Raw genomic sequence first — 27476 nt, forward strand, 5'->3', positions numbered from 1 at the left:
ACAGCAGACAGCCCGACGCGGGGCTCGAACTCACAAAACCAAGAGATCACGACCTGAGCCAAAGTCGGAGGCTTAACTGACTGAGCCACCCAGGCGCCCTCATGATGCTTTCTCTGTGCAAGTACAGAGGGGTCAAAAATTTGAGTCTTGGATGCACACATTCTCAGCTGAGGTCGGACAAGGCAACGCTCCGCTTTTTCCTTTCAGCTCTCATACTGTAAGCGTCCTCTAGTGATCTATTTAGTGCCAAGTTTTTCACATTCCTGTGCTTCTTTTCAGGATTTTGCTGTTTAAAACGGCCCCCAGGCACAGCGCTGACGTGCTGTCTAGTGTTCCTAACTGTAGGGAGGCTGGGAGGTGCTCATGGGAAAAATATATGTAGATAAGCTTTGTTCAAGCATGAGTTATGGAGCTGTTGGCCAGGAGTTCCATGTTTATGAACCAACAGTACATATTAAATAACGTGTCTTTAAACACCCCCGAACGCACATAAACCAAGGTGATATATTGCTCGGCTGATGAAAATGTTATGACAGGAGGCTCACAGGACCCTAACCCTGAATTTTCCCAGAGGCAATGGCTCAGTATCGACTAACCCAGTGCCCGTGTGACTTTACAGAACAAACTGCTGTTACTCTGTGCAGCTGCTCTTCCAGCAAAGGTTGAGCTGTGGTGTCTGGATACCATTTAACCTTCCCTTGTTTCCAGTGATTTCTCAGTGTGAAAAATGGAGGTGGTCAATCACTTTCTTCATATATTATCCAGTAAAGACCATCTTCCTATTTTGGGGGCTTTCTCTGGGTTCTGTCCCAGGCCTGCTCCCCATGCTTCGGTGAGGTCACGGTTCCGACCTCCATGATGCTAGTGACCCCCAAACCACACCTCTACCTCCAACCCCTTGAGCGCCCCCAAATCATTTCAAACTAAAGGCTGAATGCCCTTGTGTCCAATAGGCAGCCCAAATCCAATCTCCCCCTGCACTGAACTCATCAACTATGACCCGACATTCATTCCTTCCCTCCCATCTCCCCCACCCCCACCATCACCTGCATCTACCTCTGCCTGAGCCCCAAGCCAGGGGAGAGCCCCAAGCACAGGGGAGTGGGGAAGAAGAAGGGAGCTTCTTTGAACTTACTACATCAATTGAGTCAACTTTAAGGAAGCACGGAGTGGTGGGTTTCTCAACCCCATTGCCCATCTGTTCTATCTGTTCCGTCACCAGCTAGAAACGCGAGATCCAACTTACAATTCTGTTTGTCCTTTCCCTTAACTCTCTCCCATCTGTTCTCGGAGGCTTTCTGCATTTTGCCTGCTAAATATTTCTTTAAAGGTTTATCCCCCTTTCTCTAAGATTTTTCCAAATGATCTATCTCCTCAGTTGTATCTATATCAAATCTGCTTTCCGTAGCTCACAAAGAAGTGGTCTCCGACTTTAGTGAACACTCTTATCTGTAAGTATCTGGGGGTGGGGAGTTACTTGTTAAAATGCAGACTTTTGGATCAATGTCCCCAGACTGAATGGGTAAGTCCTGGAACCTGTGTGTTTTTTACAGCACCTTCTGATATTAATATCTCTTCACCCTCCAGACTCAGCTTCCCTCCCGCCCCCTCCAGGAAGTCTTCATTCCCTCACCTAGGATGACCAGTCCTCCCCCAGGATGCCCTACACACATATACACACAAACATCTCCTTAGATGGGAATGGCTTCTGTGGCTGACTACCTAACTCTCAAATTAAGTTATAAACTCCGTAGGGGCAAGTTCTGTGTCTTTAGATCTATATCTTCAGTGGCCAGGGGAGTTCCATGGCACATAGTAGGTACTTAATAAATGTAAACTCAACTACAGAGAACTTTGTGTATGAGGGCAGATGCCAGGGCTGTATGAGACGTGTCCCCAGAGGCAATGGGGACCCTGATGGAGTGTGCGTCCAGTGGTGTGGTGGCACAGAGATGAGCACTGACATCGGTATTTTGCCAGTCACTGTGCTATTTATTGAGCCTCTACTGTGTTTTAAGCACTGTAAGGTAGTTTACATATGTTAGCTGCTTTTTAAAAAAATGTTTATTTTTGAGATAGAGAGCGCCGGTGGGGGTGGGGCAGAGAGAGAGGGAGACAGAGGATCTGAAGCATCCGCGATGGCAGCAGCGAGCCCGAAGCAGGGCTCGAACTCATGAACCGTGAGATCATGACCTGAGCCGAAGCTGGACGCTCAGCTGACTGAGCCACCCAGGTGCCCCCTGTTTTGTGCAACTCCTTGAAGCTCCCCTCTACTTGCTGGATGAATGCTGCCTGACTGATGAATCACTTAATAAAGCCAAACAGACCTTCAAGTTTACTTGGCTGACTTTTGTTTTTTAACAACTGTTTTCCCTGAGTTCTGTGAGCCACTCCAGCCAATCAGTCAAACCCGAGGAGGGGCTGGGGAACCTCTGATCTACAGGTCAGAAGCACAGGTGACATCTTGGGACTTATGACTGGCATCTGAAGTGGGACAGTCACGTGGGACTGAGCCCTTAACCTGTGGGATCTGATGCTGTCTCCAGGTAGACAGAGTCAGAACTGAGCTCAACCGTAGGACGCCCAGTGGGCATCTGAGAATCTGAGAACTGCTTGATGTATGGAAAATCCGCCACACAGCTGGTGATCAGAAGCGCTGGACGTGAGCGAGAGCAGTGAGGAAACACAGAGGAGTGTGTTTTCCCTTAGCAGGTGAGGAGGAGGAAAAGAGAAAGATCACTCCCTGCCTCTTTGGCCAGCGTGGCTCTTGCGTCCCTTGAAGCTCCCTTCCAGAACACTGCCCCAATCTCATCCTGTCAGTTATCATCAACAAGGTACACAACAGGACGCTGGGGAAATGCGGAGAAACTCTACGGTTTTTGATTCCATTGTGTGTGTAAATTGAGCGAGAGCTCCCACCTCCTTCATAGGACCCTACTTTTCCTTCCCATCAGAGGACCAAAAAGTAAAGCAGAGACTAAACCCCTATTTTCTTTCTTTCTTTTTTTTATTTTTGGCAGTAGAGGGCAATCATTTTCTTTTTCTTTCTTTCTTTCTTTCTTTCTTTCTTTCCTTCCTTCCTTCCTTCCTTCCTTCCTTCCTTCCTTCCTTCCTTCCTTCTTTTTCTTTCTTTCTTTCTTTCTTTCTTTCTTTCTTTCTTTCTTTCTTTCTTTCTAATATAATTTATTGTCAAGTTGGCTAATATACAGTGCATAAAGTGTGCTCTTGGTTTTTGGGGTAGATTCCCGTGGTTTATCGCTTACGTACAACACCCAGTGCTCATCCCAACAAGTGCCTCCTCAGTGCCCATCACCCATTTTCCCCTCTCCCCCACTCCTCCATCAACCCTCAGTTTGTTCTCTGTATTTAAGAGTCTCTGACGTCAACCCCTATTTTCAAAATGGCTTGTGTGCCTGACTCCTGCATGAATCCGTACCACAAGTTCCGCTTCGCAGAAAGGCCGGGACAACCTTACCAGGTAATCGGATTGGCTTCCACGGGGCAGAGTTTGGCACATAGGCATGCTTCGTGGCGGTGACGATCAGCTGACTGCCCAGCTTATACTGGAACTTGATGAAAGCGACGCCATCCGTGCCCGAGGTGCCAGAGGCAATGGAGACCTGGTTGGTGAAAATCTCGATGAGCGGCATCTGGGACGGGCTGGTGGGGTGCTGGCATCACTGACGTGGACTTTCAGTGTAACCTCTGGAATAAGGAAAAGGCCAACAAAGAACAACTGCTATTTACCTGGGCCACCTCGACAACGATCCTGCCCTCGCTGGGGAGCGTGGAAGGTGGGCTGCGCTCGGAAAATCTAGATCGACATCCACAATATGAGTCCTTGTAACCAGGGAACACTTTCTTGGTAGAGATCCTTTGTTACTTTCCACGATTTCCTCCCTCCCTGCCCCGCCAATGCAAGTCACAGACTGCCTTCCTCTTTGCTCCTCCCTGCTCACACCAACAAATCACTGAGAGAAAAATCCTATCCCTTTAAGACATTGCGTGAAAACACAATACTCTTTCTATCCTTCCCAGTGTTGCTGGCAAACAGGGCTCAAACAGGGCTGGGGCTGCTACAGAAGGACCCTGCGGTCTGAAGAGCTGCACCCAGAGTCTTCAACAATCCTGCTGAACGTGGACGGGAGCCACCCAGGATCGCTGTGCTGGCGGGCAAGAAGACTAGACGGAAAAGCGCTCCAAAGGGTCTTAAACAGGAGGGCCTGAAGAATGGGAAAGGAGAAACTTACAAGCAGAAAAAAATAAGAAGTGAACATTTGAAAAGATAGAGGAACTTGAGTTAGCAATACTGGCAAGATGGGGGTATCTAGATCCAGACTCCCGTTAAAAACCTAAAACGGAATGATTTTCATTCATTCATGCAAGAGAGGTTTGTTGAGCCGCGACTCTGTGCCTAGCACTGTGAGTAATTGTGCAAGTCACAGTGGTGAAGAGAAGTGAGTAGACAGGCAAGTGCTACGATGTGTGGTGCAGGCAACGAAGGGGGGCACTGCTGGAACAGCATGTGCAAAGGCTCAGAGGCAAGATAAAAACCATGCTTTCTGGAGAAACACGAATAGGTTCTGCAAGATGACAGACAGCGGTGAGGGGCATGAGGCCCGTAAGAGATAAGTTTGGAGAGGCGAGTAGGGGCCAGACCACTCAGGGCTTCAGAAGGGACGTAAAAGGCTCACTCTTGACCCCAAGGGCAATGAGAAGTTACAAAGGCTTTTAAACAGGGGAGTGGGAATTAAATTTGGTTTAGAAACATCAGGCTCTAGGTAAACGATGCCACTGGGAAGAGGCAGGACTGGAGACGGAGCGTGCAGTTAAGGGGCCTCTGTAATAACCCAGGAGGAGATGAGGTGGGCTGCATCGATTACGAGACACCAACACAGTACTCCAGAACGATCAGAGGTGAATCCTGCTCCGGGGAACCCTTTATGCCTGGGTGTGTAATGAGTGGCTGGTGCTCGGTGACATAAGTCCACTGACACACACACAGCCCCTCCCTGCCACACATTTGAGCTGCCTCAGACCTGAAAGCCCTATGGAAGCCTTGGGATAAAGAGGTGGGGGCAAGGACGAGCAAGGACTCTCCGGGTGTGCAGGGAGGCTCATGTGTGCAGGACCACGGCAGTCGGGCTCAGTGGCCTGCCGGACGCCGAGGGGGAGGGAGTCGCTTCTGAGCTGGCCCTGTGTGGGAACTGCCCCCGGGGCATACACTCCAGAGCTCCACTGCAATTTCCCGTGCCAGGTTAGAATCTCAGCTCCACCCGGTTCTGGCCATGAGACCCTGGGCAAGGTACTTATCCTCACCAGGTCTGTTTCTTCCTCTGTAAAGCGGAGGTGACAGCAACACATATGTCAACACAGAGGTGGAAGCATTCAGCGTGACACCGGACGGAGCAAGTGTAAACACAGCAGTTACCATTACGTTATTCCCATCACTGTGCTTGAAGCACTCGGTCACAGTGTCCAGTGGGGGCCGGGCCGGGGCACAGAGAAGGGAGCTGGAGGGGAGAAAGGGATAAAACAAAGTGCAGGGCTGAGGCATCCTTCTCAGGGGGTGGTAACTTTACACCCAAAGCCCTACCTCCGCTGTGGCAACCAAACTGAGAAGAACGTCTTTTGGTTCAAGGACCTCTGCCTTGGTAGTTTGCCAAACAATCTTATGATACCAAAGGGACCTTCTGAATTCAGTTAATCACCATTTTTTTTCATGGAATAACTTAACATATTTCTTGACTAGATGACCACAAAGAACAGCTAGAGAATACTGAGCCTACGTATTAGAGATCTCTCAAGGGGTGCCTGGGTGGCTCAGTCAGCTAAGCGTCCACCTTCAGCTCAGTCACGATCTCACGGTTCCTGAGATCAAGCCCCGAATCGGGCTCTGTGCTGATAGCTCAGAGCCTGGAGCCTGCTTCAGATTCTGTCTCTTTCTCTTCCTCTCTGCTCCTCCTCCGTTCGTGTTCTGTCTCTCCCTCAAACATAAACATTAAAAAAAGTAATCTCTCGAAACCTAGTAGACAGGAAAAGATAAATGCTACAGAAACTGAACTTGGCTACTTGATCTAGGGAGAGAACTAATGTCCAAAGAGGGATAAAATCAACATCATGGAAAACCAGGATAGGACATCGCAAAATATGCTGAGTTAATCCCCTCCAATCTTACCAGTTATCTGAATGCAGGATGTTCGGGATGTATGACACACATGTGTTTCTTATTTAACTCAACTCCTTAGGGTCCCCAGGTGGCATGCGAAGTTATAATGTAATTAACTCTGCTTCATTAATACTCACAGAGCAGAAATCCCCCGGAACAGGGCGAGTGGAAGGGTGGCTTTGTAGGGCGGCAGTGACGATTTCTGGAACTTTATGGTCATGAAACATTTACTAACAATTGGGATTACAAGGTTTCTGCTCTCTCTTCACTGTTGGCTGCTTCGCAAGAGCAGATAAGAGTTGGACAAAGCTAACCAAGTCTTGAATCAACAGAGGAGGGAGTTTTACTATAATCGACGTCTTCGATTCTATGATTGGAATTTCTTCCAATTTAGAGAAGCCTACTTTATGTTCTGCAATTATCTACTTTGAAAGAGATCATTTAGTTGCTTCTTTTGGTGTGACAGGATCGGGGGAAATGTCAGTATGGTTGGGTGATTATTACAGACTACTGGGGTATCATTTTTCTAGAGTAACATCTGGAATTAGGTTATCCATTCAACAGCAAACAAAATTGTTCCCACAACGGAGAGATCTTAGGACTAGGTGAGGCACTATTTACTGAAACTAGTAAATTTTGCAAATTAAAAGAAGACACTATAAAGGGCCCAAACCTAACTATGTATTAAGATGAACTCTGTTATTTCCGTTGGCCAGTGGGAGCTTATGGATCCTGCCGAGCTACCCGATTACTGAACTGGAAGGCCTTTTAGGAGGGGTTGTATAAGATCAGGTGGGAAGGACACACAGGAAGCACCCAGGGAAAGGTGCAGGCAGGGGAGCAAATGCCCTGAGGTGAGAACGGCCTGGCTGCTGGAACCGAATAAAAACCAGCGTGGAGGGAAATGCTGGCGTGCAGCCAGCCACCTCCTAACACTGCACTGTCCGAGGCAGGGCCACCAGCCACATGTGGGCATCTAAATTCAAGTTTCAACGCACCCAAATAAAACTCACCCGAAATTGAGCTGCTGGGTCAACACCAGGCACATTTCAAGTACTCTCCGGCCCCAGGTGGGCAGGGGGAATGCCACACTGGCTGGCACAGACAGAGCATTTCCAGCATCACAGATGGTTCTACTGGACGGTACTGATCATGCAGTATAGTCTCAATCTGAGCAAAGACCTGAAGGCACCTGAATGGTTCGACGAAGAAAAATATCTGAGCGTGACTCTGGAGCAGCCCCTTGAATGCTCTTGGGTTTGACCTGCACTTGAAGTCCTACAGTGACTTAAAAGGCTCTGTGTTCTCTATCCTGCCCCCCAAGATCTCCCAGCCCTCATTTCCTACGTGGCCCCCCATTCAAGGAACAACAAGGAGGCTAGGGTTCTGGGAGCATGCTTTGTGCTGAATGTTTCTATGCTTGGTACACTCTTCCCCAACACCCTTCCGTGCATCTGGCTCCCTCACGTCCTCGTCAGCTTAGTCTGCTTACGTGTCACCTCTTGAACGAGGCCTTTACCGACCACCACTTATTTTTTCTAACTTTTAATATGGAAATTTTAGAACAGTATAGAGAACAGTATAGAAAAATATAACAGTATTGAGGAAACCCTCTGCACTGATAAAGTTTCGAACACCAACTTTCTACCATTCTTGTTTTATCTATTCTCCCAACTCAGTTTTTTCCTTTCTTTTCTTTTTCTGCTCAAACATTCTGAAGCAGGGGTGTCTGGGTGGCTCAGTTGGTTAAGCGTCCGACTTCGGCTCAGGTCATGATCTCGCGGTCCGTGAGTTCGAGCCCCGTGTTGGGCTCTGCACTGACAGCTCAGAGCCTGGAGCCTGCCTGGGATTTCTGTGCCTTCCTCTCTCTCTGCCCTCCCCTGCTCAGCCTCTCAAAAATAATAATAAAAAAAACATTAAAAGCAAAAAACCAACATTCTGAAGCAAATCCCAGTTGCATTAGGTCACATTATTTCCCCGTAAATATTTCAGTTTACCACAGATAAGGGCTTTAAAAGTAACCAAAATGCCATTATCATACCCAATTCATATAACAACCTCTTTGTATCACCTTATACTCAGCAAATATTCAGGTTTCTCTGCTTGCCTCAAGCAATTTTTTTAACAATTCCTACCTTTGTATCTAAATTTTTTTTCTTAACATTTATTTATTGCTGAGAGACAGAGACAGAGCATGAGCAGGGGAGGGGCAGAGAAGGAGGGAGACACAGAATCTGAAGCAGGCTCCAGGCTCTGAGCTGTCAACACAGAGCTCGACTCAGGGCTCAGTCCCATGAGCCATGAGATCATGATCTGAGCCGAAGTTGGACGCTGAACCAACTGAGCCACCCAAGCGCCCCATGACTGTATTTTTTAAAAAATATATCATCCATCCTCTGTATTTTTTTTTTTTTTACATTTGTTTATTTTTGAGAGACAGAGAGAGACAGAGCATGAGCAGGGGAGGGGCAGACAGAGAGGGAGACACAGAACCTGAAGCAGGCTCCAGGCTCTGAGCTGTCAGCACAGAGCCTGACGCTGGGCTCGAACCCACGAACCTGGAGATCATGACCTGAGCCGAAGTTGGACGCTTCACCGACTGAGCCACCCAGGTGCCCCTCCTACCGTTCTATCTAAAACCCCGATCCCAACCCCACCCTGTGCTTCTGATACTGTCCTGCTTTGCTTTTTCTTTTATGCATGACACTCAGCAATTCTATCACGTTTCTATAGCTTCTGTGCTTATTAACTGCCTGACTCTTCCAGAATGCCAGCTTTGAGAGAGCTGTGTTGTCTGTTTCTTCTCTTCTTGTCCAATCATGTGTTCCGTGTCTGGCACACAGTAGGCAACCAGTATGTATGCTGAATGAGTCACTAACACTGACAGGCATTTCCAGATATCATCTGGTACACGGACTAAATATCCCTGGTTTTTTGTTGTTGTTGTTGTTGGCTGTTATTCCATTTACTTCCTAGTCACTACTGCTTTAAACAGTCACTACCGACATTCATTTGAAAAACATTAATTCAGGGGCGCCTGGGTGGCGCAGTCGGTTAAGCGTCCGACTTCAGCCAGGTCATGATCTCGCGGTCCGTGAGTTCGAGCCCCGCGTCGGGCTCTGGGCTGATGGCTCAGAGCCTGGAGCCTGTTTCCGATTCTGTGTCTCCCTCTCTCTGCCCCTCCCCCGTTCATGCTCTGTCTCTCTCTGTCCCAAAAATAAATAAACGTTGAAAAAAAAAAATTTAAAAAAAAAAAAAGAAAAACATTAATTCAGAGAGCTAACGCGCTGCAATAATCAGAAAGTATTTACTGATCAGCAACTGTATGTGTAGCAGGTATTAGGCACTGTCAGAGATTAAAAATAGAAGAAAAAAGAGACGGCTTCTGTTTTTAAGAAGTTGAGAGTTTTGGGGGCTGTGGGGGAGGTCAGGCCACCCCACGTGCCAGAGAGCAAAAAGGACGAAGCTGGGTAAGGCAGGGGAAAAAATATAGCAAAGAAGAGACCAATAAGGTCTGGAGTTGACAAACAAAAACAGCGAGGACAGACCCAAAAGCTCTGTGGAGGCAGAGGTGACGTAGGGGTGACAGGAGAGGACTTACGAGGGGGTGCCTGTGAGCGTTCTGTTAACCGGATCAGAGAACGCTGGCTGTGCAAAGTCCTGCACGAATACTGGCCCTGATGATTACGGTTTATCGAGTTCAATGAGGGATGCTTCTGGAAGAGACGAGAAGCGAAGGGAGGCTGGCGGGATGCGTAGTGTGGGAAGACAAAGGCATCTTCTGAACAGCCTTCTCTACTTGACTATGTTCCCACATCACACATTCAGCCGAAGGCAGACGCCAGAAACTTGGTTTCCCAGCCTCCCTGGTGCTAAGGAGAGACACTTGGGCTCTGCTAATCTGATGTCCTCATGCTGGGTTCTGATTTAGAAGACAGCAACGTAAAAACGCAGGTGCTTTTTCTGGCCAGAGGAGGGTGCCTGTGGGTTGGGGCCAGCAGTGGAAGCCGCCCTGTCTCCGTGCCGGAGGGGGACAGGGCGTCCTGGGCTCAGTCTTGCCATCTGGCTTAGGCTCTGTTCTGGCTGCCCAGCCTGGTCCTCCCAGAACTTCTGTGAGTTACCTACATGCTTTAATGATGTCTTGTCTAGTTAAACCAGCTAGAGTGGGTCGTGGTGCTTGCACTCCTCAAGTTCTGCACTATCCTAGCAGGACGCTGTACAGCTGAGGGCTATCTCCTTGGGACGCACCCGCTGGGGTCTCCTCCCACCCTCTGGCCCAACTTCTCAGTATCTGTGATGGTTAATTTTATGTGTCTACCTCACTGGGCCATGGGGTGCCCAGGTATTTGGTCAGTAATATTCTGGGTGTTTCTGGGTGAGATTAACAATTAAATCAGACTGTGTAAAACAGATTTGCTTTCCTTAACGTGAGTGGGCCTCACCCAATCAGTCGAAGGCCTGAACAGAACAAAAAGGCTGACCCTCTCCCAACTTCCTCCTCCCTTTGGACTGGGACACTGGCTTTTCCTGCTTTCTGACTTGAACTGAAATACAGGTTTTTTTTTTTTTTCTTTTTTTTTTTTTCCTGCGCCTAGAGTCTGCCAGGCTTTGGACTGAAACCACCCCTTGGCTCTTCTGGGTCTCCAGCTTGCTGAATCATGCTGCAGATCCCGGGACTTGTCAGCCTCCACGAGTCAGTTCTGTTATAATAAATCTCGTTCTACATAAACATTCATCCTATTGATGCTGTCTCTCTGGAGAACCTGACCAACATAATACCCGTCCCGTGTTCCAATTCTGTCTGCTCGCGGTGGGCGGACCCCCGGAATGTGTGCTCAGGACTCTCCTCGCTACACATTCTTACTCAGCAATTTATTTCAGGATCAGGAATTTAGTCACCGCCTCTGGAGCATTCTTCTCAAAATTTCATCAGTCAGTGAAAGAATCAAGAAGGAAGCAACAAGCACTCGGGCATTCTCCCTCCGCCATGATTCAGAGCTCCCTTGCTCTTGGCAAATGTGCAGTTTGGCTCTGTGGGCACAAGCCAGTCCGTTTGAAGTAGAACAGAGAGCATCTGCTTTGTGGGTAGAAAATGAAACATTATCTTTTAGTCATTTCCTTTCTTCTGCCACAGATTTAGAACTAAATGCAACAAGCCTGTTTCAAATTGTTGGCCTCAGAGAAGCCACCAGTTAAGTGGCAAGTTCAGAGCAAATGTATCTGAACGGAGGCAGAGGAAGGGAACGTATCTGGAGGCAGAGGAAGGGAAGACGGTCACACTTTGCAGAGGGACAGAGGGAACCCCCATCAGTTTTATTACCATGCTGCCCACAAACACCGAGGGGCCTTGTTTTTCTCTCTCCTCCTTCTTCAAATACTTTATACCCCGAGTTATTTCCCTACAAACGACAGAACACATTATTTTATAATCTCTCACCCAAACTCCAAAGCCAACATCTCAACATCTCTCTTACGGTCATGTGCTGACGCGGACTGCTCCAGATTGCAAAGTCCTTTGCGGTTTTCGCTGGGGACGGGGCTGGGAGGCTGCTTTTTCACCTGCTCTCTGGACGGCCTCTGCGATGTAACCCAACAAACTCTGGCTTCATCTCGGACGGGAAAGTGGGGTGCGGGGACACCGTCTTTTGTTTTGTTTTTGTTTCTGTGAAGTTTTTGGCTCCCTCTGGCTGTTCTTCATTCCCTTTCATATCCCCTCAAATTAGTCTTTATTCTGGGATTTTAATTTTTTCTTTCCTTTTGGGTTTTAGAGCTGTTGGTTTCCACGGCAACCCCCAGCCGGCTGGGAACACAGCGTTTGCCAGGCTGGCCTTGGGGCCCTGCAGACAGGAGTCCTTTTCCACTGGCAGACCAAGCAAGGGTTTCCCTCCCAAGTTGCCTGGAGCTCCTGTGGCTGCTTCACGCCGGGCCAAGCGGTGGGAGAATCCTCTCATTCGCCTCCGGCACTATGATTAGATTTAACCCAAATTCAGGGGGAGTTCGTGGTTTTTCATGTCTCACGTAAAACAGTAAGACATGACTCAATCATTTGAAAACAATTTCCAAATGGGATGCTAGTTTTAAAATGTTACCGGACCTCTGCTCTAAGAGATTCTGCCCCATGTTACTTGCACTGACATTTTTACGGTATCGGTAGAGTCGCAGAGTTTCCCTGCCTTTATGCAGCTATTTACAGGCATGTCCTAAGACGCTGCGCATGCTGAGAGGCAATTATCTACTTTATTTCTTTTATAATTACGAAAGGTGTATTTTACTTTGTAATCAGGCAAAATTAGAATGCGCTTTGTGCGAGCGTTACACTAGAGTTTTCTTGTGTTTTCTCCAGGTTCACATAGTGCATATGCACCTTATCATTCAGTTTTATTTGCTCTCAAAATTTAATTAATCATGTCCTTCAAGCAAATTATATATGTATGTTTTAGAGATCTATATGTTATACTATATATTGTATAACATATCCTATATAACCTATACATTAACATATACTATATTAGTTATACATAATTATATGTTAACATATGCATTGCGTTATATGTAAATAACATGTTATACATTACTTATATAGGTCAATAAACATCTGCTACAACTGTTCAATTTTAGCTGCACTTCAAACATTTGGTAAATCTCATGTGTGCTTAGTTACAAAAGTGATGTTCAGTTTGCTGTTCTTCTGCAAAGACCAACATTACTGTCTTCAGGAGGAGAAAGGACAATGTGGGTATACTCGAGAGGGACAAATCCGCTGGGCCCTAGTCCCTCCTGGTCCACCTGTCAGCAGCCATTCTGTACTTAAGACACCTGTGGCTCTGGTCAATGCCATCGGGAGTGCCCTGAAACCTCTCTATTAATCTGTGGTCACAATATCTGACAGCCACCCCCACTTTGGGAGGTTTTCCTTGTAAATGTGTCCCTTGATTTTCAGTGGAGGATTACAATCTCTGTATTTCCATTTGAATCTCTATTCACTTGAAAAAGCGTATGAGAGGTAAGTTTGCTGCTGCAGACCCTGGGAAGTCAGCATCCCATTTTGGGCCTTTTTCTGTCTTATGATCTCTGGATCGTAACTGGCTCGTCTCTGAACTTCGTGAAAGGACAGCTACATGGTAGACTGAACAGTTACAGCTTCCCTTTGGAATAGAGAGAGATCTCCGCAGGCATCCAATGGGTACTGTTTACATGAGCGGCTGCCTACCTCTGCAGGCATGTGCTTTGAGTTTATTTCCCATCACAGTCTTGACAGCATACAGCACGTTCTCTCACCTCCCCCCAACACTTGTCTGTCCCTCTCACTTATGTTACTTCTGTCTTGGCAAAGCTGTCAAGGGCCATAAATCAGTGGATTCCTCCCCACCCCAAAAGAAATATGCATGAGGGCCAAACCTACGATCATCCCATTAACAACACCTTCTACCCAACATCACCAAGTTGCTGAGAATGTTGACATACACAATAAACATTCACAAAGAAGCTATGATATAGAGAATACTGATGTATACATGCATGACATTGACTTTCTGCCCCACCTGAAACACTCTGTAATGGAAGTAGAAAATGTAATCCTCAAATACCAACAACCTACTGCAACATACTGGATAAAGATCCTGTTACGTCTATCCATTTAGTGATAAGTTAAATGGCAGAAGTAATTCTCTGTTATTGCACCTGGGACAAAATGAAGCTTTCTGGGGCTGGTTCCATATGTGGATTATGCTATGAAAGCAACCATAAAGTGACTACGTTCTTGCAACTAATCAAAAGGTTATTTGGGTAAACATCCCAGGATAATCCGGAAACTATTGCTGGATTGACCTGATTCAACTGAACAACTTACATCACAACCAAGTATTCTCAAGCAAAATCATTTCAGAATTTTCCTATGATCCCGCCTAAGCAAGTTACCTGACAATAGCCTAAGCTGACACAGTCCCAGTCCTCATACGTGGTAACAGGAGTCACTGAGATGTAGCTTTAAAGTACTATGGGAAGGCAGGATTAGTTATCTTGGGGGAGAATTCTCCAAAAAAATTCACACCAGTTTAAAATGAAAGATGCTTTGACTGTTCAGAAGAAATATGGATTGAAGCAGTTACTGAACATCAAAATGGCGTTAAATATAGCTTTAAAAAACGCTGTGGGTCCAACTCTAGAGATCTTTTCCATAGACATCAGTGCACATGTAAAAACCTAACAATAGCCTCATTTTAGTTAGATACGGGAAAGCATGTGATGACTCTCACATGGAAATGTAAATATGGTAAATGCACGTATAAGGGCACAAAGCATCCTTCCGAACTGAACGAGAGAATTACGACGATGTGACACGGTGGTTAACAGGAGGACCCACCAAGTGTTTGTAAAGAAATCACTGCAAGAAACCACTGTAAGAGGCTTCCGTTCTGTTAGTGTTTTAAAAATTTCACAAAGGCACAAAGTCCCCTCGGGAGTTTGGAAGAATCTGCGAACTGTGAAATTAATGAGCAATATTAAGCATGTCTATAAAATTAACATACACACCTTAGCCAAGCTTTAAAGATCTGCTGGAAGATGCTAGTGGATGGTTGCCAAGGGAACCTGGTGGAGGAAAAACTGTGTGTGTGTGTGTGTGTGTGTGTGTGTGTGTGTGTGTGTGTTTCCAGATCTTCTTTTATTTATGGGTACACATTTTTCATACTTTTTGTCAAGGGCTAGGTCACGGGCAATAGGACATGACATCTATTTTGAATAAAGAAGCCTACAGATGTTTATTGTTAAAAAAAAATTTCTTTTAGCAAGTCATTTCTTTCTCTAGGCAAAGAACAGCCAGAAAATGCTAAGTGGGAGCTAGTAGTGAGGAAGCAGAGTCATTAATTACTTAAAAAATTTTTTTTAAATGTTTATTTATTTTTGAGAGAGAGACAGAGCATGAGTGAGGGAGGGGCAGAGAGAGAGAGACACACACAGAATGTGAAGCAGGTTCCAGGCTCTGAGCTGTCAGCGCAGAGCCTGATGCAGGGCTCACGCCCACAAACCATGAGATCATGACCTGAGCTGAAGCCGGATGCTTAACCGACTGAGCCACCCAGGCGCCCCTAATTATTTTTAGAACTGAAAAAAATAAAGGGCAAAATATGGAAGCTGAAGTGGCTTCTGGAAGGCTGTGAATAGCCCAAGTGTGTGAGGCTCTCTGGCACTTGAACTTTTATGAAAGGAAGATAAAGGTCCTTGAAGCAGCTGAGTTTAGTCAATGTAGTGATTAAATTACACATGTGTGCTTATCTTTCCGAGGAAATGGAGATAGTTAACAAGCTACAGTGAACCTATTATTAAAATGTTCTTTTCTGTTTCAGAACGAAGCTTAAATATCTTAGGGCACTTGAAGGTCCTGGATACGAAAGTCCCCAGAACTAGTACGGAATGTGTACACAATGCAGGTCTCATGGCCCCGGCGACCAGGGCTGCCTTCAGCCTCCTTGACCTCCATCTCTTCATTCATAAAGCAGGGATGCCAAATGCCTCGAAGACTTGTGGGATTCCCCGAAGGACCAGCGGTGATGTCCGTGAGGCGGCTGCAAGCACGAGGTTATTCTTTGCTTTCCTGTCCAATTCCTCTAAGTTTATCTGGTGAAACAAAATCTCAATGCCTCTCCAGCCTCCACCTCTAAAAGTCTCTCAGGGAAAGAGAAATGAAAAAGGGAAGATAGCGTGCTCTTCAGAGCACAGGGCCGAGGACTCTGATGACCTGGAAGATTCTCATCTCCCTACTTATTCCTTAATGCTCTTAATTAGTTTTCTCATCTGTAATAAAGGAGGTTACACTGCCCCCCCTACCATGATCAGCTCATGGAGCCATAGTGAGGAAGTAAAGGGCTTAGTATTTAACACAGCACGCAGTGTGGGGTTTAATAACTGTTTGCTACTTTGGTGATTGTTTCCCAACATCTAACTCTTTTTTTTTTTTTTTTTAAGTTTTATTTATTTATTTTGAGAGAGACAGAGATAGCACACAAGCAGGGGAAGGGCAGAGAGAGAGGGAGAGAGGGAATTCCAAGCAGGCTCTGCACTGTCAGTGTGGATCCCGATGCAAGGCTGGAATTCATGAACCATGAGATCATGACCTGAGCTGAAAACAAGAGTTGGGTGCTTCACCAACTGAGCCACTCCGGGGCCCCCAACACCTAACTCTTAAATGAGGATCATCAACATCTTTAGACAGTTGACAAAAGACTTCCTGAGAAGGTTCATGGAAGATTCTTCCTCCTCTTTCACAACCATCCCTGACAAGTCCCAAGGACACAAGGAACTGTCACTGATAGGAGAGAGCTCTACATGGGTCTCTTGTATTTGTGAACATCTTATAAGACACAAAATATTCTACTCTTTGTCCTGAACTATCTCCTCAAGGATGCTTAGTGAACAGCCATGCAAGACGGATGTGTCTCCCTCTAAGCAAATGCAAGCAGGCTCTTTAGGTTCCCTAAGCTTCTGTAATGCAACCCACTGCGTGTGGTATCATCTGGTCCTCTCTGCACTGCCCTATGGGAGACAGGGCTCGGGAAACTTGGGCAAGAACACTGATCCTCTGGCTGTCGCGGCCGCTGTGAGTAATAAATAGTCCTTCATCTCTGACCCACAAGTATTGTGTCTTCTACCTGGAACTATCAAGCCACGGGAGGCTGCCTTATTAGCTTACAAGTAGGGCAGAATACAGACCCTTTGCAGTTCTGGACAGCCTCTCAGGAGCCCAAGGAAGTCCGGGATTTGGGAAGGCACTGAGGCAGGAAAGAAATGCGTGAGGGCCCCAGGAGAATCAGAGGAAAAAACAAGAGACAAGACAGTCCCAAGTTTTGGGTAATGCCTTTTGGCTTATGAAGGTTCTTTAACATGTGAAAATGTACATTTGCTTAGTGAAATACTATTTCTGCTTATCACGTGTTTGAATAAATTCTGTACTAATGAGACAGCACCATGCGCTGTGTTCACTCCTACATATTACAGAAACTTATCATGTTCATGTTCTGATGAACACCAATATTTATGAAATCCAATTTACAGGGGTTGTCTAAGAAATTTTAAACTTTTCACAGCCAACTTAAATTTCCTGCTTCATCTGACAGTGGGAGGGGGGTTGGGGGGTGGGGTGGCACGGGACTGTTCAGAACAACAAAGTACTGGTCCTTGTGACTTTTTTCCACAGTAAGAACCAACATTTTCCACCCAGTTTAAGTTTATAGAATCATTCTTAGTTTGTGCCAAGTGGATTAACATTTCACTTTCTAGCCTTCATAGCTCATATACTGGCATCAATGTCAATAAAGGGATTTTATTTCCCACTCTTGCCTCGAAAAAGTAGGAGTTCCACACTCTTCTTCATTGCCAGCTCAACTACGAATTCTGCAATATAAAATGGAGATTTATTTTTTCCAAGCGTCAGTACAGAAGGTCTGCCATATTTTGTCTTATACTTGGAAGTCGATGCCGTTATTAGTTCTCCTTCACAAAGGCAATATTAAATGTCACCTGTCAAATGGGTCACACACGTATACTCACTGAATAATCACTTGGCTCAGATCAAGAATTCAGAAGTTACTGGAGTGGCAGGGCCGATGATTATATCTCCCCAAGAGAGCCCATTGGCCAAAGGAGTCAGGAATACAGGCAGGAAAGGCCACGTATGAAGCAGGTTAGAGCTTCAGGGGGGCCCACTGCCGGCCGGCCTTCCCTGCCCGTTAGCCAGGGACGGAGTTCTGGCTAGTGCACCTCCCCATCGGGAATCTGGACTGAAAGATCTTGGGGATGGGGAAGAAGCAGCAGGAAGTGTCAGAGGCTTCATTCCCACAAAGAAGAAAGGGAGGGCTCTCGGCTGTGCTGTGATCTTTAACGCTCCACTTTCCAGAGGAGAATTGAGGTTCTCATGCAAGGTTCCATGGCTAGCGTGTAACTGAGATGGGGCTGTAAGGATGAGTAGGTATATTAACCTTTGACATTTTTTTAAAGTTTATTTATTTTGAGAGAGATAGAGACAGCGTGAGTGGGGGGCGGGGGCGCAGAGAGAGAGGGAGAGAGAGAGAATCCCAAGCAGGCTCCCGGCTGCCAGCGCAGAGCCCGACGGCGGGACTTGAACTCATGAAACCATGAGATCATGACCTGAGCCTATACCAAGAGTCAGATGCTTAATGGACTGAGCCACCCAGGTGCCCCAGGCTTTGACATTTTAATTAAGGTTTTGCTGGTCCAGCAGGGCCTACCTGTCCCAGGGCTAGCTAATTCCTAGAGAGAGAAAACTACTGCCTGTGAGCACTGGCTCATTAGCACGCCTTCATATGTAAATGAACCCATCCAGAGCTCACATCCCCAGCCACCTCCTTTATGGGGCTCTCACATTTCAGGTCACTGTCCACCTGCCTTAGTGACCTCATGGCCAGATACCAAACGACTAGAGAGAGCCAATCTCCCCTGAGCCCACTGATGTTACTTAAACTACCCTATCCTGGCCCTGCCCTTTCTGCTTCCTCTGCCTTATCCATTCTTTTCCAAGAAAACCACAAAAAGGCTCTTGTCCACATTTCCCCTCACTCTCTCTGAGTGCTGACCCCCTGTGAACCCCAACAATGCCAAGCCATGCCCCTTCCTCCTGGGGATGTGAAGATAACACAAATTCTCTTTTCTTTTAGAGAGAGAGAGTGAGTGCACAAGCAGGGGAGAGGGGGAGAGAGAGAGAGAGAGAGAGAGAGAGAGAGAGAGAGAGAGAGAATCTAAAGCAGGCTCCAGGCTGTCAGCACAGAACCTGACGGGCTCGAACTTGTGAGTCGTGAGATCATGACCTGAGCCGAAGTCGGACACTCAACTGACTGAGCCACCAAGATGCCCCTGTTTTTCTGGCTACAGACAAGCCATGAACAGAGTGGTAGTATAGAACTAGTTATGCTAGAACAAGTTACACTTGCCAGGAGGAAGAACTTTGTAGAAGTCTCGGCTGCGTGAAGAAACAGTATGTTCCTGATCACAGTACAAATTTAAGTGGCAAGAGGAGACACTGACTTGTCAGGAAGGCGGGACACAGGACTCCGTATTGGTCCGGATGAAGCTCTACATTACCTCCCAGACCCCGACAGGTGTCACCTGAATCAGGGCCATGAGTGAGAAATTACAGACTTTCAACAGCAGAAGATTGCTGGGGACTTCAGTAGAAGAGTGACTCTTACAATGATACACAAGATGGACTGCCACAAAGGGAGACCAGGGGTGCAAGGGATAATGAGGAGATTCCAGCTGAAGGCCAGTCCCCAAGACCACAGAGAGAGGCTTGCTGGTGTGTACATGCATGTGTGCAGAGACAGGAAGATGGGTAAACTTGAATAAGAATCGACTTCCTCTCAACACCGGGGAGGAGACCCCTGGGCAGAGGTTCTTAGTGGAAAGGGTACCAAAGTACCCCGCAGGAAGGGTCTGACAGCATGGCCATTAACCTGCAGAAAAATCCCTGGGAAGGTCACAGTCCCACAGAAAGGAGACAGCTGCATGATGGGGCATCACTTTCGTGTGCAATGTGACGTATCTTGCTGGGACTGGTCCCTATCTCCACACACCGATGCAAATCATTTGATTCAAAATGATTTTAAGTTATGGATTTCAGTTTAGGTGTTCCACAGAGCCTCCAACAGGTAAGGTATTTTTGGTTCTCCTTTGAAAAAGGTCACCCTAGGGGCGCCTGGGTGGCGCAGTCGGTTAAGCGTCCGACTTCAGCCAGGTCACGATCTCGAGGTCCGTGAGTTCGAGCCCCGCATCAGGCTCTGGGCTGATGGCTCGGAGCCTGGAGCCTGTTTCCGATTCTGTGTCTCCCTCTCTCTCTGCCCCTCCCCCGTTCATGCTCTGTCTCTCTCTGTCCCAAAAATAAATAAATGTTGAAAAAAAAAATTAAAAAAAAAAAAAAAAGAAAAAGGTCACCCTAAAATAATGAAATCATCCAGAGGACAAATGTTTAAATCATCCTGTCAGCAAGATGAGTAAATTCAGAGTATTTAAGTTAGCTGTTTTAGAACGAGATGTTCTTTTGAAGTTGACTCTGAAGACGGTCCGATTTGGGGTAAAGACTCCCAAGGGGTACCCCCACATGGAAATGAGGGCAGTGGGAGAAACTGCATCCCAAACACAACAATCTGCACACACACAGAACCAGCAATTACTTTGGATTCCATTCCTTTGCTCAATTAGGTCATAGCCACTTTCTCGCTGGATCTAAATTCAGCAAACATCCATCATGGCCAACACTTCTGCCAAGACAAGCTTCCCAGAACAAGGCTTTTCATCATGCCACAGTAGTTTTGGAGTGAATTTTGGGATCCTTTCAGGGCTTTGGGTTGTGACAGTTTGAGGGTGCAGACTTGAACTTGGATGCAGGGCACTGTGGACACAGTCTCTGTTGAGTGACCTCATTTCCTGCTTCCAAGTGCTGACCTCGCAGCATAAGGATGACACCACCCACATATCCTCAACAGGGCAAATACTTTGGCCTATTTTTCAGGAAGCTGCGAAGTAACACAAATCCAATAACTTTCCACTCAACTTGCGCTGTGTGATCGGATGCCATATACATGGGCCACGAGGGCTGAACCCACCCCCTGGGTAAAGCACACACCGTATCCTAAAAAGCTTGAGCCAAGAGGCCATACCCAGGATTATAGGGTTAGGATTTCATTGTAAAGTAGACAGTGAGTTGAGGAAGACCCCCAAACAATAACATTCATCACCACAAAAACAGGAATATATTCTTCCAATTCTGTGACTCTTCTTTTCCAAAGCCACCCAGTGAGTATTAAGAGCTTATTTGGGAGCATGGAGGCAATGTGGGGAAATGAAAAGTTTTAATTAGAAAAGATTAAACATTTGTGTCTCTCTCATGCTGTCCATATTCAGGCATTAATCTTTCAAAATCACTGGTTGTTCTACAGACACCCCAAACACCATACACTGTCCTCCGTGTCCAAGTATACAATCCGGGTACGCAGGATTTACTCAGGAAGGGTATGTACTGCAATCAGCCAGAGAGGAAAATTGTCACCTCACTGTGAAAGTTCATAAAGGCTCCGGGAAGGTTCTAAAGAGACAGTCTTGTAAACACACATCTGCTAACATTTAGTTTTTAAAAGTGGAAAGTTAGTTTTTAAAGATAGGGAACAGCTTAGCAAGACACTTATCTTGATACAGTCCATCTTGATCACTATTTCCATAAAGAACTCCTCCAGGTTTTCAACTTAAAAACGAACGTAATCTTAACACGAGCAACTCCTCCTTGTTGCAAAGCTGGTCCTATTTCAAACTTTCGATATCCCATCTTCTGGCTCATCTCTTGTTATGATGTAATTTATAAATGAGAAATTAATGAACGTAGATAACTTAACCACGAATGCAATACAAATTAGGGGTGAGCAGAAAGCCAGTGTATCTCATTTTCTAACACACCTATTTGCTGAAATAACCGATATGCAAGTAAACCGGACGTGTGCTCACAGCTCACAATTTAAAAGCCATCTGAAGCAAACTACTGTATCCACAGTCTTGTCTGCCAACTGCCCATGTTTACAATGAGATACTCAAGAGCATGTAATTTAAATCCTCAAAGGAAACAAAATATTTGGAGGTGACGAATCTCGCTTCTAAAGACTTGCTCTAGGACTTGAAAGAAATCTGCAAATTTTCCAAGCCTTTATTAATTAAAACCACAGCAAAACGCTAGTATTTTAAGGTAACAAACTTTTGATGATCAGTAAATTATTTCTGCTTTAATGACACAGTAGACCTTCAATGAGGAGGAAAGAATGTTAAAGGTGTGTTTCATTTCTAAACTCTGATCTCTCACTTTGGCAGGTCTCTGGGACTTGTTATTAAGCAACAGACAGAAGTTATTATTTTGGGTCTAGGAACCCCCCAGCCTGACAATAAGACAGTGGAGCTTCACTAGCCAATTGTACTTGATGTTGAATTTTCTTTCTGACCTAGAATCCCCGAATGTATGAAAGAATAATCAGTTTCCAACTTCTGACACCTTGCCTGCATGGGGGGCAGGTGTAGATTGAGGCAAAGAGTTTGGTGAGGGAAGAATTTAGTGGGAAAGAGTAATACTAAATTGATTAAAACAAACAAACAAACAAACAAACAAACAAACAAACAAACATTGTATAGGGGCACCTGGGTGGTTCAGTCGGTTAAGTGTCCGACTTCGGCTCAGGTCATGATCTCATGGCTTGTGAGTTTGAGCCCTGCATAGGGCTCTCTTCTGTGAGCACAGAGCCTGCATTGGATTCTCTGTCCCCCTCTTTCTCATGCTCTCCCTTGCTCACTCTCTCTCTCTCTCAAAAATAAATAAACACTGCAAAAAAAACCCCTTCTATATGTACAGGATATTAGTTTCCAAAAAACTATCAAATAGGTTCTATTATTTGATCTTAGAAGTAATCCCATGATATAGAACAGGCAATGTCCACGATTTATAGTAAAGGGAAGCATGACCTAAAATGTTTAAAAATGGCAGTTGAGAGGCAAAAGGGTCTGGTCTTTGGACAGCAGTGCAGTGTGCTGTGACCCGCTCCAGCTAGCTCTGCAGAGAAGCAGACTCTGTCAGCCACAGCCCTATACTGAAAACTGTCCCCAACTGGCCTGTTTCCAAAACAAAACTTTCTTCTTGTAGAAGATCTGTAGGGTCTAAGCATCGATCCTCCGGATATTTACTCCCTCCCTCTCCACCTCCCTGTGCCTGGAAAGCAGGATGGACCTTTACCATCGGGACAAGGGTGGGTAGACAAGTCCCAAAGGAGCAGTAGAGCCCGGAAGCACTGGGCACAGGAGGCCCAAGGGTTGCAGGAAGGGAGGGCTGGAGGGAGGGCCCCCCCGACATACTTCTGTTGGAAGCCTTTTCTCTGCTTTTCATGCAGTTACAGCTCACTTGGTTCTCCCCATTCCTCCCAACAATACATGTTTCCAACTGTTGCCTTCCTTTCCAAAAATGGGCCACTCTGTGGAAGCATTTCTGTAGAAGTCTGAGCACGTTTTTGCATTTTTACAAGCACAATATGGGATATGTGCAGGCTTTCTGCAGCACAGGTATAACCTCAATGCATCGTTTCAAAATTTTCCATTTGCATTTAACATGTCGACGCATTGGAATGGAGGGAGAAGGGAGAAAGAAAATTGAACCCATATTCCCTTTTAATTATTTTGGACCCATGGCTGCACAAGCAGGTAACGGCATATAAAGTCTCCAGTCTGCATGAAGTAGCCTTCGCCTTCTCTGTGCAAAGGCTTTTGTTGCCTCCTTTAAATAGATGTGATCTCCCTCTAACCATTAAAAATGAGTTGGGGCGCCTGGGTGGCTCAGTCGGTTGAGCATCCGACTTCGGCTCAGGTCACGATCTCGCGGTCTGTGGGTTCGAGCCCCGCGTCGGGCTCTGGGCTGATGGCTCAGAGCCTGGAGCCTGCTTCCGATTCTGTGTCTCCCTCTCTCTCTGCCCCTCCCCCGTTCATGCTCTGTCTCTCTCTGTCTCAAAAATAAATAAATGTTAAAAAAAAAATTAAAAAATGAGTAGTAAATATGGCTTAATCTCCACTCATTCTGGGACTTCCCTTAACTAAGTTCTAAAACTGTTGTGGCAGGGCACAGACTGAAATCTAGGCTCACATCTGCTAAGTCTGGTGCACTTTCTGTCACACCAAACGCCTGCCATTCAAGCCCCAGACACCGCCTTTCAGATCTGACCACATCAGAAGGTCACCAATAAAAGGAGAGCCCCCTGCTTATAAAAGCGTCCTTGAAAGAAAACCGGGAAAGAAAGCTTGCTCCAAGTTTCAAAGCAGCAGGCAAAAAATGCAGGTGATGCTCTTACGGACGCGTCACCCTCACCCCAAAGCTCTCACTGCCACCTTGCTTGCTGAGCTACAAAACTAGTCCGCTCTTATGTAGGGGAGGTATTGAATCTTTTTTGGTCCGAGAACCCCTTCTTTGAAACACTCTGCTGAAGCAATGAACACACGGGTTCCGCTCTGGTTGGAGCCAGCGGGGCGAGGCTGGGGAGAGTGACCGACCCGGAGCTCTACCTTCCCAGAGGCGCCCCCTGGCCCTCCACGCCTGGATGCTGAGCCACGCAGGCAGAGGTCCGCACAAGTGCCCGCTGCAAGTTGAAATGGTACTTAAAAAAAAAAAGGCACCAGAATGTATATCAACTACTGTTCTGAGTTCAGCACTTTTCCATTTTCGAGGGAGAGGTTCTTGACGAAGGCGCAGAGCACCGATTTCACTCTGGCGTGGGCTCTGGAGCTCCCCACATGCCAGGGACAGAGTGCGGGTCCAGGGAATTGGCCCCAGGGAGTCCTGGAGTCTAACGGCACTTGATTAGAATGTGTCTCTTCCTCTGTGGACACGCATTTGGTGTTCCTGCCAGGAACAGCAGGAAGAGCTCCCCCTCACTGCTTTGCAGCACCACTTTCTCTTCTTCCCAGGTCTCGGCAGCTAGAGAACGGGGGGCCAGGAGATGCCCGCAGCATCAGGAGCGAGAGCTCCAGCACCCGTGGCTGAAATGCGCCTAGCGTGTCCCTGCCTGGGCAGCGGCCCATTCCATGACTGCACAGCCCTGGAGAGGAGAAAATTCTCCCTCGTCCTGACCTAAGATTTTCCTCTCTGTAACTTCTCTCTCCTCACCACCCTACTGAGGACCTCGGGAGTCAAAGATTAACACTCAGCCTCTCTCCTGAGGACCCAGCCTAGCAAGAATCTGGAGATGACAACAACATCCACACCGTAGACTGCCCCTAAACCAATCAGATACACTTTCACAAATGTCTATTATAATAAAGGAACTGACCATTTTAATTTTTTAAATGTGTATTTGTTTTTGAGGGGGAGAGTGAGCGAGCAGGGGAGGGGCAGAAAGAGGGAGACAGAATCCTAACCAGGCCCCGTGCTGTCAGCACAGAGCCTGACTTGAGGCTTGATCCCCACAAACAGTGAGATCATGACCTGAGCCGAAATCAGGAGCCAGACGCTTAACTGCCTGAGCCCCCCCAGGTGTCCCAGAAACTGACCATCTTTAAAACACCGGAGACCTGGGCACTCGTCGATTTAACTTTTGTGCTTTTGCCTATTTCCAAAGTCCTTTAAAAATAAAGCACATCTACACCAAAAGAAAAATTAAGGTGCATAAATAAACACTTCAAGGGTATAGAAACATATAGCCCTTCTGGGCGGAGAACTCCATTCACTATTCACATTGTTATCCTGAATTTGGAAAAAGATGAAATTGTTATGTATTATGGAAGCCACCTCAGATCTGCAGGTGTATGTGATCTGAGAAAAGCAAGTCCCCACGTTCCTCAAAGAGGGCGACTCATGTCCTGCCAGAACAGAGCAGAACTTCATTGAGTCCACACTCCGAGCAAACAGGAACCGCTCCTGTCCCATATCCTTGATCCACGGGCTGAACGCAACCAACGCGGCGGTGGGGAGGGGCAGGGGGATGGGACTCCTCCTCCATTAGCTTTCCCGACATCTTCCCTGTCATGCTGGCAGATATTTCCTGTTGACAATGTGCTTCCCTGATCAGACCCAGAGAAGCCAGCTTCCAGGGCCAAAACCGATGATGTGGAGGGGTGGGATGCCAAGAGTCTGATCATACGGTATATGGTAGGGCAAACCGCCACCCTATGATTGGAAAGGATTTCAAAACAGGAGGCCACATACAATGGTATAAAAACATAGGCCTGAATGCCTGCCATCACCTTTACTCAGATCTTGACATTATCAGTGAAAAAAACCAAAGAGAAGAGAAATTCACTTGGCCTGGTTTACAATTCTTTAATTTAGGGGCGCCTGTGTGGCTCAGTTGGCTGGGCATCAGACTTCAGCTCAGGTCATAATGTCACAGTTCGTGGGTTCGCGCCCTACGTCGGGCTCTGTGCTGACAGCTCAGAGCCTGGAGCCTGCTTCCAATTCTGTGTCTCCCCCTCTCTCTGTCTCTCTGGTACTCATGCTCTCTCTCTCTCTCTCTCTCAAAAATAAATATTAAAAAAATAATAAAAAAAAGAATTCTTTAATTTAGCTGATTACCTGAATGTTCAGTTTTTAAAACACACAGACCTGGGCACTTGCAGATTTTAACGTTTGTAGGTTTGCCTATTTGCAAATCCTTTTAAGGCCGGCAATGTGGGGAAAACCGTAATTCATCTGGGGTGTCGGCCCATCTGGCCGACTACCCAACACCACAGGCTTAACGTAGCAGGGAGTTCTCCGTGTGTTGAGTGAGTTCTTCTGGGGGAAGAGCTCAAGGAACTCTGGCATTCCTCCTGGTCCCTGGGGCAGATCGAGGCCGTTTCATCCCAACCCCACAGAGAGGGAGCAAGGCCCCCAATGGCCCACCTTCCCACGAGCTTGGGGGAAGGGAAGGAAGCACCTGGTCCCATGCTCTCTCCTCCCTAAGGATCCCAGGTGACACGGGACAGAAGCAACCTGCCACGACCGCCCCGCCCCCAGGCCCACATGGCCGCAGCAGCGGGAAAGAGGCTGAAGCAGCTCCATCTGGGACCGTGGATTGGCCTCGCCTTTCCTCATATCATAATGGTACGTTCTTAGACTTTAGTTCAGAATGAGAGAAAGAGGTCACGCTTAAGCCTTTTTCTTTTAGAAACTGACTTGATGGGGGCACCTGGGTGGCTCCATTGGTTAAGCCTTTGACTTCAGCTCAGCTCATGATCTCACACTGTGAGTTCGAGCCCCATGTTGGGCTCTGTGCTGACAGCTCAGAGCCTGGAGACTGCTTCGGATTCTGTGTCTCTCTCTGCCCTTCCTCCACTTATGCTCTGTCTCTCAAAAGTAAATAAAACGTTAAAAAAATGAATAAAAATTGACTTGACAGAGGTATAATTTAGATGCAAAAAGGCCATTCGTCTTAAGTGTGCAGCTGGTTGAATTCTCACAAATGTACCCATGGAGCCACCACCACTGTGCCTGTAGATATAGAACGTTTCCATTACCTGCCCAAGTTCCCTCGTCTTCCGGCCCGTTCTGATCACTGGATCCATCTAACAAAGAGGGGCAGAAAGGGCTTCTACTCTGCAGCTACTAGCTGTGTGTCTGGGCGAGTTATCTAATCTCTCTCTGTCTCACTTTCTCCATCTGCAAAATGGGACGACAGCAGTACCTAAGACAGTGTACTTGGTGTGTGAAGCATACGGTGGGGTAAGTGCAGAGCACGGAGATTCGGGTCTGGCACCCGGCTAGCCTTCCACACGTCAGCTGGTAGTCTGTCATCATCATCATCATCATTAT

The 27476-nt window shown here is 46.8% G+C and overlaps 1 protein-coding gene across 1 annotated transcript in view; it reads right to left on the reverse strand.

Annotated features, from left to right (window-relative positions):
* Positions 1 to 27476, reverse strand: part of FAM171A1 (family with sequence similarity 171 member A1) — a 134018-nt gene that overhangs the window by 58778 nt on the left and 47764 nt on the right. The window contains 3 exon segments of the mRNA XM_030322201.1: positions 3476 to 3644; positions 3646 to 3666; positions 3668 to 3705. Coding sequence (XP_030178061.1) covers positions 3476 to 3644; positions 3646 to 3666; positions 3668 to 3705 — 228 coding nt within the window.

Source organism: Lynx canadensis, chromosome B4, assembly GCF_007474595.2.
Source record: "Lynx canadensis isolate LIC74 chromosome B4, mLynCan4.pri.v2, whole genome shotgun sequence".
In the NCBI taxonomy this organism is placed as follows: domain Eukaryota; kingdom Metazoa; phylum Chordata; class Mammalia; order Carnivora; family Felidae; genus Lynx; species Lynx canadensis.